We start from the raw sequence: 15,377 nt of genomic DNA on the forward strand, positions 1-15,377 counted from the left end.
GTAATGCATTTCATTCATGGTACTGAGAACTAAAAGACCAAAAAGATAAAATAAAAATCCAGTGTTCACAGCATACGTTTTGCTGAAGGAAGAGGCTGCAGTTCTTTAGCTTTCACAATTTTTTTAAGGTGGAAGGGTGCAGATTTCAGACTTGAAGCAGCACTAGGTTCAGACCTTACCCTTTCCTAGGTGACCTGAGACAAGCACCTGCTTAACCTGAGCTTCAGTTTTCTGAAGCCTGCCTCAAAGGATTCTCCTGGTGAGGAATGAGTGACATAAAATATAAAACGGAAATCCGGTGCCCAACAAATGTGGTTGTGGCTTTGGGGTTGGGCAAGCAGCCGACGAATGTTCATTCTCGCCTCCGACCTTCAAGGGTCCTTTCCCAGTGGGGTGGATTCTCGTCTTCACCTTGGTCCGCCCTCGGCACTGTCCACTCTTCTGCAGCTGTAGCAGCTGTGCCCATGGGTAGAATGCAAGGTCAGAAGGCCGGTGGTTACACATTTGCAACTAATTTCATGTGCATATCAGGAAGCACACAGTGAGATATAGTAGCTTTGTACTTGCGTGGAGATCGGGTTTTATCCATTTGGGTCGGTAATGTTTCTATTTTGTTTCAATGTTGAGGAAAGTGTTCTACTCCAGACTGACAGTGCTTTCTTAGGGCGCTGTTAGTGAAGTCACTGGGAAAAAAATCAGCCTCCGAGGGCACTTTGGAAAGTGCAGGACCACGGGATGAAAAGATAAGTTTATTTTGATGCAGAACATTGGAAATCCACACATATAAGATTGCCAAAAAGTTCATATTATGAAAACTGCTATGCATGGATTTAAACAGTATTTTTGTTTCACCAAAATGAACCTATCTTCTAATTCCATTTTCCATGAACCTTTTGAAGCACCCTGTGTATTGTGGATGATGTGTTAGGTGCCTTTTGAAAATTTCAGTGCTGTACATCTGAAAATTACTCATTTTAATTTTTTTTGACAGGCAGAGTTAGACAGTGAGAGAGAGAGAGAGAGAGAGAGAGAGAGAAAGGTCTTCCTTCCATTGGTTCACCCCCAAAATGGCCGCTATGGCCGGTGCACTGCGCTGATCCGAAGCCAGGAGCCAGGTGCCCCCTCCTGGTCTCCCATGCAGGTGCAGGGCCCAAGCACTTGGGCCATCCTCCACTGCACTCCCAGGCTTCAGCAGAGAGCTGGACTGGAAGAGGAGCAACCGGGACAGAGTCCAGTGCCCCAACCGGGACTAGAACCCGGGGTGCTGGCACCGCAGGTGGAGGATTAGCCAAGTGAGCCACGGTGCTGGCCAAAATTACTCATTTTAAAGCTGTTGGAATGAAACACTTTCCCCATCTTCTTGAGACACAATACATCTTTTTCTCTTTTGCAGGTGGTACAAGACTGGAAATTCGTGGCTCAAGTTCTTGACAGAATCTTCCTGTGGCTCTTTCTGATAGTGTCCATCACTGGCTCTGTTCTGATTTTTACCCCTGCTTTGAAGATGTGGCTGAACAGTTACCCGTAGGAGTAAGTCTGCAGCACAGTTTAAAAGATGTAGCTCAGAGACAAAACTACAGCCTAGAACTGACGTCTAGCTAGCATGCCCGAGTAGACTGAATCCAAATGCACGTGCTTATTCCAAGAGCCATGAGTGTGAGTCTTGGTGGAGACTGATTGGCACTTGATGGGAGGAGGCTTGGTACAGGGAAGTTTACTTAAGTTGGCTCTTGGATGCTGTTACAGTAAGTTGCTTTTTTTTTTTTTTCTGACAGGCAGAGTTAGACAGTGAGAGAGAGAGACAGAGAGAAAGGTCTTCCTTCCATTGGTTCACCCCCAAAATGGCTGCTAAGGCTGGCGCACTGCGCTGATGCGAAACCAGGAGCCAGGTGCCCCCTCCTGGTCTCCCATGCGGGTGCAGGGCCCAAGCACTTGGGCCATCCTCCACTGACTTCCTGGGCCACAGCAGAGAGCTGGACTGGAAGAGGAGCAACCGGGACAGAGTCCAGTGCCCCAACTGGGACTAGAACCTGGGGTGCTGGCACCACAGGTGGAGGATTAGCCAAGTGAGCCACGATGCCAGCCAATAAGTTGGTTTTAAGGAAAGGCCGCTGCCTTAGCTTCCCCAGGCATTCAGGGATCAGTAACGGGTCCAGGTCCAAGTTTACAAGCTCGAACACCCTAGAAGCTGCTGCTGGCTGGTGGGCTCTTGATCCCAGGAAGTAGCAGGCCTGACCATGGGGGTGCAGTGAGAATAATAAGGAGGTCTCCCACTCTGGCCGTGTGCGTGGCAAGGCCTGGATCTCTCTCGTCCCCTGGTCTCCTGGGTAGTTTTGTCTGACTTGCAAACTGGGACTTTGTCATGCTTGCTAGCAATGTAGCCGGACAAATGCCAGCGTGGTTTACAGAACTGCACTGGCACAACCCTTGGCACAGCTTGCTTGTTACCACAAAGACTCCAGGGTGCGACTGGGCAAGTAATGCCCCCCCCAATGTGGCATTCGCTGAAAGCGGCCTTGCTTGTGTGGGAGGCCTCTCAGGCGGGTGGTATCTGTAGCATTGTTGAGGCTCCCTAGAACCTACTGTGAAGATGACCTGCTTTAAGGTCACAGCACAAGGACGTCGACAGAAGCAGTCACCAGGATCCAGAAGGGCTTTCAGGAGTGTCCATGTCATCTCCCAGGAAATCGAGGCACTAAATCCTCCCTGATTATGGGTTTGCTGTCACCTCACCAATGATATCTCATTAGGGCTTTCCCTAGGGCTTACCCTTGTTTGCACCAGTGGCCCTTACACCCCTACTCCTCACCATCCCTTATGACTCACGAGGGAAAGTCTTTTCAATTTCTATTTTTTTAATGATAAAAAATCCAACCAGCATTTGCTTTGCAATGCTCTGTAAACATATTAGCTGTGTTGTATTATTCTTCCAATACAGTCGAACTAGGGATGAACTCTAGCACCAATTTTTAAAATATATTTTTATTGGAATTGATATACTGTAATGGTCCATCGTTATGGGGTGAGTGTGACATTTCAGTGTAATAATCAGATCAGGGCCTCAGAAGTGGCTCATTTCTTTGTGAGAGTCTCTCCAATTTGCTGCTGCAGCCATGGCCAAACCCTTCCTGAATGTAAGCAACGTTGTTTCAGGCCCAGTTCTTGCAAACAGTTTGCAGCTAGCACTTTCTGAAACCCGTTCTATCCACATAATCCATTCACGGAAGAGGGCGCTTCAAAAAGTTCATGGAAAATAGAATTAAAAGATACTTTTTTTTTTTTTTTTGACAGGCAGAGTGGACAGTGAGAGAGAGAGAGAGAGACAGAGAGAAAGGTCTTCCTTTTGCCGTTGGTTCACCCTCCAACGGCTGCCGTGGCTGGCGCACTGCAGCCGGTGCACCACGCCTATCCGAAGGCAGGAGCCAGGTGCTTCTCCTGGTCTCCCATGGAGTGCAGGGCCCAAGCACTTGGGCCATCCTCCACTGCACTCCCTGGCCACAGCAGAGAGCTGGCCTGGAAGAGGGGCAACCGGGACTAGAACCCGGTGTGCCGGCGCCACTAGGCGGAGGATTAGCCTATTGAGCCGCGGCGCCAGCCAGATACTTGTTTTGCTGCAAAAAATTTTGAAATCTGTGCATGTTTTTTTTTTTCACAATATGAATTGTACATGGAATTTTTGAAGGTCTCTTGTATGCAGGAATTTTTAAATGTTTTTGTGCATAAACGAACTTCTCTTTGAATTCTGTTTTCCACAACTTTTGAAGTACCCTTGTATATTATTACCACAGATGTGCCTGACCTTACTCATGCCACTTAGCTTTGTGTTTTCTGTGGGACATTTCTTGTTCTTTCTCTTTTTATTCATCCTTGACTTAGTTTGTCTCTCCTTTCTTTTCCTTTAATAGTTTGCAAACTATGCATCTGGGGCTGGCATTGTGCTGCAGGGGGTAAAACCAATGCCTGCCATGCTTGCATCTCATATGGGCACTGGTTCAAATCCCAGTACAGCTTCAATTCCAATACAGCTCTCCACTAATGGCCTAGGAAAAGCAGCAGAAGATGGCCCAAGATCTGGTCCCTGCTACGCACATGGAAGACGGGGAAGAAGCTCCTGGCTTTGGCCTGACCCACCCCTGGCTATTGTAGCCACCTGGGAAATGAATCAGCAAATGGGATATCTTTCTCTCTCTCTGTAACTCTGCCTTTCAAACCAATCAATCAGTCTTTAAAACGGACAAAAAACTATGCATCTGTATCTATTAAAGTTGTTAATAAAACATACTCAAACTTTTAATTTTACTTATTTGAGAGATAGTTCCTATCTGCTGGTTTACTCTCCAAGTGTCCACATGGCCAGGGAGCCAGGAACTCAACCCAAGCCATCCATGTGGGAGGCAGAGACCCAGCTATGGGCTGGCTCTCAAGGTTAGCATCAGCAGCAAGTGAGAACCAAGGACAAAGCCAGTACTCAAACCCAGGCATTCCAATATGGGATGTGGGCATTGCGAGTGGTTTTTAAAAATTAATCAGAAGTCATTTTTTAAAAAGATTTATTCATTTACTTGAAATGCAGAGTTACAGAGAGAGAGAAGAGACACAGAGAGAGAGAGTCCCACAGGTGGCAGGGGCCCAGGCTCATTAGCAGGGAGCTGGATGGGAAGTAGAGCAGCGAGGACTTGAACCAGTGCCCATGAGGGATGCCAGCATTGCAGGCAGCAGCCAACTCGATGCATCACCATGCTTGCTCCAACGAGCAGTGCCTTAACCACTGGAAGAGGAGCAGCCAGGACTAGGACTGGCACCCACATGGGATGTTGGCACTTCAGGCCAGGGCTTTAACCTGCTGCGCCACAGCACTGGCCCCTCCTCTTTGTCTTTGCTCCGACTTTTCTTAGCACTTGGACAAGTAGTGGGCATGGCCACCCTCTACACAAAGCAATTCTTTCAGCACCTTCACCGTCTCCTTCCTTTATCACCTTCCAAATTTTACCTCCATTGTCCGGAATTTGAGCTCCAGAATATTAATTTTTACATTAGGCTTCCCTTTTTAATGATTTATTTATTTATTTAAAAGGCAGAGTTAGAGAAAAAGAGAGAGAGCCTCCTTTTTCTTAAGAACTATTTCTTAAGAACCACATTACAAGCAATTTCACTTATTTTTCACTGCTTTGATTTTTTTAAGATTTATTTCTTTATTTGAAAGGCAGAGTTACAGAGAGGCGGTGGGGGAGGGGGTCTTCCATCCGCTGGTTCACTCTACAAATGGCCACAATGGCCGGAGCTGTGCCGATCTGAAGCCAGGAGCCAGGAGCCAGGGGCCAGGAGCTTCTTCCAGGTCTCCCACATGGGTGCAGGGTCCCAAGGACTTGGGCCATTTTCTACTGCTTTCCCAGGCTGTAGCAGAGAGCTGGATTGGAAGAGGAGCAGCTGGGACTCAAACTGGTGCCCATCTGGTATGCCAGCACTGCAGGCTGAGGCTTTACCCGCTACACCACAGCGCTGTCGCCTCCTCTTTGTCTTTGAACTTCAGAAATGTCACCTGCATATTTTTAAGTGTAGGATACCCTCTTTTCCCTCTCTCCCTTCCTCCCTCCCTCCCTCAGTCTGTCTATCTCTATCTCTATCTCTGTCTCTGTCTCTATCTCATCCTGTTTCTTTCCCACTCAGCACATGGTTGATGTTTTCTTAAATACATGCAAGTTCTCTTTTTTAAAAAAGATTTATTTGTTTATTTGAAAGATTTATATATAGAGAGGGAGAGTCAGAGAGAGATCATCTTCCACTCTTTCACTCCCCAGATAGCCACAACAGCCAGGGCTGAGCCAGACCAAAGCCAGGCACAAAGAGCTTCTTCATATAGTTCTCCCACGTGGGTGCAGGAGCCCAAGCACTTGGCCCACCTGCTGCTGCTTTTCCCAGGCCACCAGCAGGGAGCTGGATCGGAAGTGGAGCAGCCTGGACTCAAACCAGTGCCCATGTGGGATGCTGGAATTGCAGGCAGTGGCTTTATTTGCTACGCCATAATGCCGGCCCCTCAACTTCTTTTCGTATTTCTTGTATTATTTCCTATCCTCCATCCTCTCTCTCCTTTTCTTTTGAAATTCCTACTAGAGTGGTCTTGGTATTCCTGGATATGCCTTTTATTCTTATTAGCTTGTTTTCTTCTTGTATTTTTTATGTATTTCACTTTTCATGTTTTGTCAGCTTGGGGTTACAGCTCCCAAATGTGACCTTCAGCCATGTCTGCTCTGCTTCTCAGCCCAACTACTGAGGCAGGGCTTTGTGGATCAAGCATGTGTTTGATTTCTAAGAAATCTGGTTCGCTTTATGGATGTCAGGCACTCTGGAATAGTCCAGGGGATACTGATTATGGTTACTTGAAAGTTTTCTGTTACCCGCATTATAATTTTTCCTCAATAGCTAATTCAAATGTTGATTTTTGATGCTTTTGGTGGTCACTATATTTAAATACCTAGTGATTGCTATTGCTTATTGACCTGAAAGCAAAAAATCATTTCTAATTACAGAAAACTCTAAGGAGGCTTTCTTTCACTGTCTGAATGCAGGACAGCATTTATCTGGGGGTGTGGGTGGCTTCTACACTGGGGGACACTCCTTCCTCAATGATGGCCACTGGCCCAATTCTGTGACCCCACTGCCCACTCCCCTTTCTTGGGTTTCCAAATGGGTCCCACCTGAGTGGGGCCAGACTGCAGAAGCTACTCTGCAAATAGAAAAGTGTGCATCTGTCCCCTGTCCCTCACTGTTTTACTTGGTCGACACCTCCCTGACTGGCATAGTGAGGATTTGCTAGGGAAAAAAAAAAAGTTTCTGTGGAGGTCTTGCCTTGCCTTAATGGGAATACAAATTCCACTTCTCTGTTCGGGTTGACCATAAGTCTGATCTCACCTGCCCTACATTTTGCAAACATTCCGCACCATTCTGGTCCATGATGATTCTGTTGTAGACTCAGAACAGCATTCATCCGTATTTCACATTTCTTCTGAAACATCAGTAGGATGCTTAGGATCTGCCCTCCTCCCCCCCAAGAAAAAATGAAGAAAATAAGCACACCCTCCAGCCAGCCCATCTTATTCTAGAATCTTCTTTAAATCCCAATCCCTGTACGTTCATCTAGTATTACGTGGCACCCGGAACACTGAAAACTCACCAGAGGACCCCTGTACCACAAGGAAAATATGGATCTACTTTTTAAGAACTGCAAATTATCTTGACTTTGCAGGCTTGCAAATACTAGATACAGATAGGGACTGGAAAGATACTTCTGCTGGGCATAGAACTGCTAATTTATCGGCAGAAAACCAAAGTGATGCATGGCTTGAGGTTAGTGAGCGGCTTAAGTTGTCAGACTCGATGGGAGGCGCTGTCCATGGTACTAGGGTTCTCCACCTTTCTGTCTCCTGGGCAGCTCTTCCCACTTCTAGTCAGAGTTCCGCCCTCGTCAGAGCAGCTGGCCCTCTGCTTTCCATACTTAATCTCTCCTCCTCTTGTGCCCTTGATCCTTCCTCTGGGAAATCATTCCTTTAATTACCGCCCCCTCTCTTGTATGACTTTTTCTTAGGCCTACAAAATGCCCAGCTACACTCTGTTCCTAGAATGCACACACACATGTAATAGTGAACAGAAATAGTTCAATCATTTCAAGCAGTCTGGACCCCTTATTTTAGAGAGCTTCCTGCCACGTGTGCATACACTGTGGAACATTGAGCCTCCTCGTACATATCCATTACTTTTCTGCATATTTTTTTAGATTTCTGATTGGGAGGTTACATGATAAAATGAAAGCCAGAGCATTGGGAAGTGGGTTCTTGACCAGCCATTAGCTAGCTTTGTGACTGTGGGCCCTTATGTGAGTTACATGTCATCTCTGGGTTTAGGGTTCCTGGTCAGTAGTAAGAGTTTATGATTCATGACCTTTGAAGCTTTTTTTGCTCTAAAATTATCAATCTTGGAGATGCTACTGGAGCTTTCACAATTTTTAAGCCACACAACTTCTAATTGCAGTCTTGTTCTCTTGGGAAAATGTAATCTGCTTTATCTCTGCTTTTGGCCAGGATTTGAAAGAACACATTGTGATGAAAATTGAGGATTCTCAGCCTTAAATCCTTGATGGGATTTTGGATTCAAAGGGCAATTCTTTGTTCTTCTCCTTTTTATTACTATTGACTTTAACTCTTTGCTTTAACTCATTAGTTTGCTAGGTAAATGACAATATTAATCTTAGAAAAATGTGTTTACATTTGAATTCAATTCTAAGTTTGAAAAATACCAGCCTGAAACACTTTGCACAGCCATCCTCTTTCTGATCAAACAAAAACAGAGAAGATAAACCCTCATCTGTGTACATGCAGCTTAAGTCCCATTGCAGCTAAGGTGGGAGATGATGGCAACAATTTCAAACATGGGAAAGGATAAATAGTCATAGTACATCACGATCACCCCAGGGAAGTAACCACAGAGGATGACTGCAAAGCAAAGAGCAATTTTAAAGATCTATTTATTTATTTGAAGACAGAGCCACAGAGAGAGGAAGAGGCAGAGGAAAGAGAAAGAGAGGAGAGAGAGATGATCCACCCACTAGTTCACTCCCAAAATAACCACAATGTCGAAGGCTAAGCCAAGCCAAATCCATGAGTCAGGAACTCCATCCTACTCTTTCTTAATTGATGGAAGGGGCCCAAGCACTTGAGCCATGTTCTTCTGCCTTCCCAGGCACATTAACATGAAGCTGGCTTGGAAGTAGAGTTGCCAAGACTTGAATTGGCACTCTGATATGAGATGCCAGGGTCACAAGCAGTGGCTTCACCTGCTGTGCCACAATGCTGGCCCCATAAAGCAAAGAAATTTTAATTTCAAATGTATAGCAAGAATGATATATGGACAACATTGGCCAGATAGTCCCAACAAATGGGTATTGCAAAACCAACACCACACTCTGTCACACACATGAGGATGCAGGACACACACTTGTGCACACACATACATGGACACAGAGCACTGTCCTAAACTGTTCCCACCCTTGAGGTCTCTGCCCACACCTTACCTCCTCACAAAGCCTTCATAGAACAGGTGGCCTCCACGGAGTATTTTCAGTCTGTACTATGTAGAATAGAATATAACTTTCTCTGTTACTTTGTTAAGTGAATTTTATTAGCTATAGCAGCACAGCCCCTGTTAGATCCTCCAGAGTTTCTAATAGAGTTGAGTACATAGTTAAGCGCTAGTTAATTTGTGTTGATCAATTAAATCAGATGCTATAAACTTTGGATTGGGCTCTTTGTCTTTTTTTTTTTCTCATGTGGCTCTCAGTGGTTTTCTTTTAAATATTTATTTGTTTACTTAAAAGTCAGAGTTACACAGGGTGGGGGAAAGAGAGAGAGAGAGAGAGAGAGAGAGAGAGAGAGGTCTTCCAACTGCTGGTTCACTCCCCAGTTGGCCGCAGTGGCTGTAGCTGCACCCATCTGAAGCCAGGAGCCAGGAGCTTCTTCCAGGTCTCCCATGCAGGTGCGGGGCTCAAGGACTTGGGCCATCTTCCATTGCTTTTCCAAGCCATATCAAAGAGCTGGATAGGAAGTGGAACAGCTGGGCCTCAAACTGGTGCCCATATGGGATGCTGGCACTGCATGCAGAGGCTTTACCTGCTACACCACAGCACCGGCCCTGGGTTCTTTGTCTTAAATGAGGAAGGGTCCGTACTCTTTTTCATTCTCTCCCCAACAGTTCTAGCCTAAGTGTGTGTGTGTGTGTGTGTGAAACACAAGTACAGTGACTTTGAATGAGCCTTGGGAAGTGTTCCAAAGTGATCAGCTGTAGTCAGAATCTAGATGTTACACGGTAAGTATACATTGGCTTGGCTGGACAAAATGGGTTTGGAGTAAAATCAGGAAAATTTCTTGCTGGTTGGAAATTAGAATATGATTGACTAAAAACACCTTCAGAGACAGGGAGGGTATTGTCTCTGAAAAGAGTTATTGAAGAGAAGGTTATTGATGAATTTCAAGAAGGGAATGAATAAGAATGCATAGCTAAAGAACAAAGTATTTCTCAAGGTTGCTCCGGATGGCTAAGATGAAACAGATCCTATGTGCACATCGCCCAAGCCAAACCCAAGATATTATTAATAGCTCTGTCTGGCCACTCTTCAGATGAGTCACAGGAGGTGTTCCTCTTGAATGTTTTGCAAGATTTTTAGGGGCAATCCATTCTCATTACCAAGTCCATCATTCTATGTTCAGGTTTCCTAACTGTCTCAAATGTGCCCCAATTTTATTGTTAGTTCAGTTTAAAGTAAAATTCAGCCCAAGACTCTCTTGTTTTGCCTTTTAAATCTATTTTGATCTCTTTCTTGGAACTGATTTGTTAGGAGGACTGGATCAATATTCCCCAAGAATGTCCTACTTGCTGGTTTTGCCTGGTTGCTTGTTTCTGTTGTCATTGAGCTTGTCCCTCTGAAGTATGTGTGTGTGTGGTGGGGGGGAGAGGCGGGGTCTAATTATTCCAGGTCCTGGCCTTCTACTTGGAAAAGTATGCTAAGCACAGGCACATCTACAGTGCACAAAGTGGTGAATTTATTAAAGGTGAGAAGGCAAACACACACACACACACACACACACACACACGTAGGCAGAGTTGAGTGGAGGAACCAGAGGGAGAAGAGGAATGGGGGAAGGGAAATAGAGAGATGGCACCTCAGCGTCTCCTTTAGTCTCGGTCAATGAGGAAAAACAGAGGAGCACCTCCCAGTACCTCCTTTGATAGGGTAACGGGGTCACCTGGGAGTTTTATGACACCTGCATAAAATGCCCTGGGGAACTTAATATGCATATTCACACGGTGACTTTTCCCCAGGTCCCAGGTGAAAACAAGGCATTCTGGGAAATGGAATGTTCTGACTGACAAGTCAGATAGAATTACATGGGGTAGAGGCCTGTGATTTGTGCCTCCAGCTCTGCTAGCTACATTGTCACAAATCACCTGTCTCCTGTATTTCCCATAGATGAAAGTTACAGTGAAACTCTGACTATACCTCTGGTTCAGTATCTTTGGCAGGAATTCATCATAAATGAGAATGTAGGTTTCATATCTTACACAGTAGCAGACACATAAGTATTCTCTGGCTATCTTATCTTAGTGTCAAGATTAATTCCTAGATTAGGGTGATAACAGTATCTCCACCGTATCCACTGATCAATTTTGTGGTAAAGCTTGTGGCTGTAACACACAGCAAAGTTATAAAGACTCTTACCTATGACCTTGGTCCCTTTAAATATTGTGTCTGATGAGCCATATTGGAACACAGTAATTTCCAAAGAGTAATATTTTTATGTTATGTTGTCTGGACCCTGTGGCGATATCAAAATTCTTTCTCTGAAGCATCTACTATTTATGTATTTAAATGAATTCCTGTCATTGACTGTTCATATTTCCTCTTTGTATTAAGACTTCCTGTTCAATGTCTGAATAAAATAGTAGTGAAAATAAAAGTTTCCTGATGCTGTCTTTGGCTTGTAAACACAATTTTAGGTGTGGAAAACCATCTGAGGGCAGTGATGTACCTCTAATGTATTCTCTCCCACCTTGACCACTGGCTATCAGGGCAGGACAACCTGGCCACTGCAGTAGACACTCCCACCAGAACACCCAAGGATGGACGCAGCTTTGGGCAACAAGAGGAGACCCAGCCAGGCCAGAAGGTGGCAGCGTGCGAAGGGAAAGAATAAAGACATAATGATAAAAAACGGCCTTAGAGGGAGGTGCTAGAGATCAAAGTCTTCCTCCTGTTTCCTGCCTCCAGGAGGGGCCTGGGGAGGCTGTGGCAGCTGCCCCCCACCAGCCTGGCAGGCCTTCCTCTTAAACAGACACCCCTGAGAGGTCCCAGTGTTTCCCTGGAGGTCTTAGTGACATTTTGACAAGGAAGATTCTGCATCAGGCTGGCCCTCGCTCTGCAGGGTGCTTGGCACCCCTAAGAACAGCAACATGCTCAGTCAATGTCCTTTTAGACATTTCCAGACACCACTGCTAATGTGTGTGTGTGTGTGTGTGTGAGTTAGGGGAGGGGATGGGTACAACAGCCCCTCCAGTTGAGAATGACTGATGTCTTAGGTTGTTAATGCTGCTATAAAAAAAACTACTATAGACAAGTGGTTTGTGAGGAGTAGAAATTTATTTTTCGCCATTCTAAAGGCTGGAAGTCTGAGATCAAGGTGCTGGCAGAGCCAGGATCTGCCGGATCCCCGTCTTGGTTCTTGGTTGGCCGTCCTGAGCGCTCACGTGTGAAGGACAAGGGAGTCCTCTGGGGTCTCTCGTGAGGACACCAGTGCCACTCATGAAGTCTTCACCCAGTGACCTGAGCTCCCTCAGACCCTCACACTGGAGTGAGGATTGTCGCACAGGAGTGTCAGGACAGAGCCAGTCTAAGCTGTGGGCCACTGCTACTGAGATGATAGATCCAAAGTCAAAAGGGAGTGGGGCAGGGGAGGTGCCCTGTTTTTACTGTCTTCTCCCTTTGTGACATGCAAGAGGCAAGCCCGGGGAAAGGGGCTTGGGGGAGGGGGGAGGAAGGGTATCCTAAGCAGAAGCTCTGTAGGCCCTCAGATGGCGCTGCCTTGGCTCCCTGCCCCCTTTCCCTTTTTTTTGCTTACCCCATTTTGGAAAAAAAATAACTTGTGTAGGAGAACCAGCCAATCAAGTGGAAGATGCCATGAGATGGAAGAAAGAAGACACATCCAAGACCTCAGTGACTTTGTGCAGGGACTTAACGGACAGAAGCGCAGTCTTGGGTAGCTGGCAACGGGAAGAGGGAGGAAAGGGGCCTTACAGATAAAGGCGGCCTATGACTAATGAGAATGCACCTGGACTTTTCCACGAAACACTAACACTCACAGGAGACTTCCCAGTGGCGGGTTATCTTTTTTTAAAAAAAAAGATTTTATTTATTTATTTGACAGGTAGAGTTATAGACAGTGAGAAAGAGACAGAGAGAAAGGTCTTCCTTCTGTTGGTTCACTCCCCAAATGGCTGCAACAGCTGGAGCCAGGAGCCAGGAGCTTCTTCCGGGTCTCCCATGCGGTGCAGGGGCCCAAGCACTTGGGCCATCCTCCACTGCTTTCCCAGGCCATAGCAGAGAGCTGGACTGGAAGAGGAACAACCAAGACTAGAAACGGCACCCATATGGGATGCCAGCGCCGCAGGCAGAGGATTAACCTAGCGCGCCATGGCACCGACCCAGCAGGTTATCTTAATAGCCTTGTTTACCCTACGGAGGGGGCTTGGGATGACTACCAGGGTTACACAAAGGACAAGATGGCAAGCATGTCCAAAATAGCTGTGATCACTTCGGGCCGGATGCCAACACCCCTCCCCCTGTGACTGGGTCCCTCTTGTGTGACGTTCCTGAAACAGAAGGACTCGGGTCCCAGTTTGTTCAGTCAAAGGATGCAGATCTGTGACCCTGTACATGTGTTGGGCTAACACAGAAACTTTTGGGGTTTCTTAATTTTGTAATTTAATGGCCACATTTTAAAAGTAGGAGTTTTTTATATACATAAAGCTAAATTTGGCATAGCAGGTTAAGCCTTCACCCAAGACCTGTATCCCATATGGGCACCAGATCAAGTTTCCATCCAGCTCCCTGCTAATGCACCTGGGAAAGTGGTGGAAGATGTCCCCAGTGCTTGGGCCCCTGCACCCATGTGGGAGACCTGGAAGTAGCTCCTGGCTCCTGGCTTCAGATCAGCCCTGCTGGGGATCAGGCCATCTGGGGAGTGAACCAGCGGATGATCTCTCTATAAACCTTCTCTCTCTCTCTCTCTCTAACTTTGCTTTTCAGATAAATAAAATAAGACTTTTTAAAAAAGCTAAATTTGCAGCTTCTCCTGGAAAATTAGAAGACCAAGCCCCAGGACCCACATGGCGGGATGAGGATGCTGGACTAGAAACCAAAGAAGGTCAAGTTGCTCCTCCCTTTAAAAAAAAAAAAAAAAAAAAAAAAAAAACCTTTAAAAAAAAAAGGCTTATTTGTTTTCTTGAAAGTCAGAGTTACAGAGAGAGAGAGAGATCAATCTTCCAGCACCGGCTCACTCCTCATGTGGCCACAATAGCCAGGTGGAAGCCAGGAGCATCTGGTCTCCCATGTGGGCCCGAGTGCTTGGGCCACCTGCCAGCACTCGTATGGGATGCCGGTGTCACGGGCAGCAGCTTATCTCGCTCGTGGCACCACAGCGTGGGACCCCTCAAATCGGCCTCTCGACGAGTGGCACAGCACTCCAGTCTGGCTCCTGTAAGCCCTGAGGTGGCCCCTCACATCGCCCCTTTGTGCTTTGGCATCAGCAGGCTTCTTCTCTTTCTGGCCGAAGTGGGGTTATTAGGGAGAAGAAACTGCACTCTGAACCATCACTTGTCTCCCCCAAGACATCTGCTGTTCAACTCAGCTGGCTGCTGGAACAGGGTCGCTGTCGCTGAATATCGCCGCTGTCTCTTTCCTACCTTCACCTTTGGGGCAGATCATTTCTGCCCTGCCCTGCCTGCGGCCATGTCACTCACCAGCAGAATTCTGCCTGCGGCTGGTAAGAGTACCCTTAACCAGAGCTTGCCTCCCCAGGGGAGATAAGGAGGCTTGCACAGCAAAGATTGCTTTGTAAGGATACACAAAAGCTCGGGCTGGCACTGTGGAACAGCGTGTTAACGCCCTGGCCTGAAGCGCTGGCATCCCATATGGGTGCCAGTTCGAGACCCGGCTGCTCCACTTGCGATCAAGCTCTCTGCTATGGCCTGGGAAAGCAGTGGAAGATGGCCCAAGTCTTTAGGCCCCTGCACCCATGTGGGAGACTGGGAAGAAGCTCCTGGCTCCTGGCTTTGGATCGGTGCAGCTCCGGCCATTGCGGCCCTCTGGGGAGTAAACCATCGGATGGAAGACCTCTCTCTCTCTGTCTCTGCCTCTCCTCTGTGTAACTCTGACTTTCAAATAAATAAATAAATCTTTAAAAAAAAAAAAAAAAAGGATATATAGCAGCTCAACAAAGACCACATCTCCAAACACAACTAACCAAGCTCAAGAGATTTACCGCTCTCTTGGACCCTTGCTGGTACCCAGGTAGCCACAGCGATTCCCCACCCATTGACTTTGGCCACTTGTACTTAACAGCCTATTGCCATACATAAGCAAGATGGTTTTTCAACGATACATAGACTGGCAAGCTGGGCCCTGGTAACACTACCTCCACAATCAATCTCATTCTGAAGACTCATACAGAGTCTATAGGAGATATTTTTATCCCCTGCCCCCATTAAAGCACAATTCAACACTTGTATTTTTAGCCAACTAATAGTCTCAATCTTCCTAGGACAAGAGGGGGGAG

General features: G+C 46.5%; 1 protein-coding gene across 1 annotated transcript in view; it reads left to right on the forward strand.

The window, feature by feature from the left end:
- CHRNB3 (cholinergic receptor nicotinic beta 3 subunit) overlaps positions 1–9,287 on the forward strand; it is a 34,401-nt gene extending 25,114 nt beyond the window's left edge. The window contains exon 6 of the mRNA XM_070068626.1: positions 1,394–9,287. Within this exon, the coding sequence (XP_069924727.1) occupies positions 1,394–1,528 (135 nt within the window). The 3' untranslated portion in view covers positions 1,529–9,287. The remainder of the gene's footprint in view (positions 1–1,393) is intronic.
- The last annotated feature ends 6,090 nt before the right edge of the window (positions 9,288–15,377 follow it).

This window comes from Oryctolagus cuniculus, chromosome 2 (genome assembly GCF_964237555.1).
Source record: "Oryctolagus cuniculus chromosome 2, mOryCun1.1, whole genome shotgun sequence".
Classification (NCBI taxonomy): Eukaryota; Metazoa; Chordata; class Mammalia; order Lagomorpha; family Leporidae; genus Oryctolagus; species Oryctolagus cuniculus.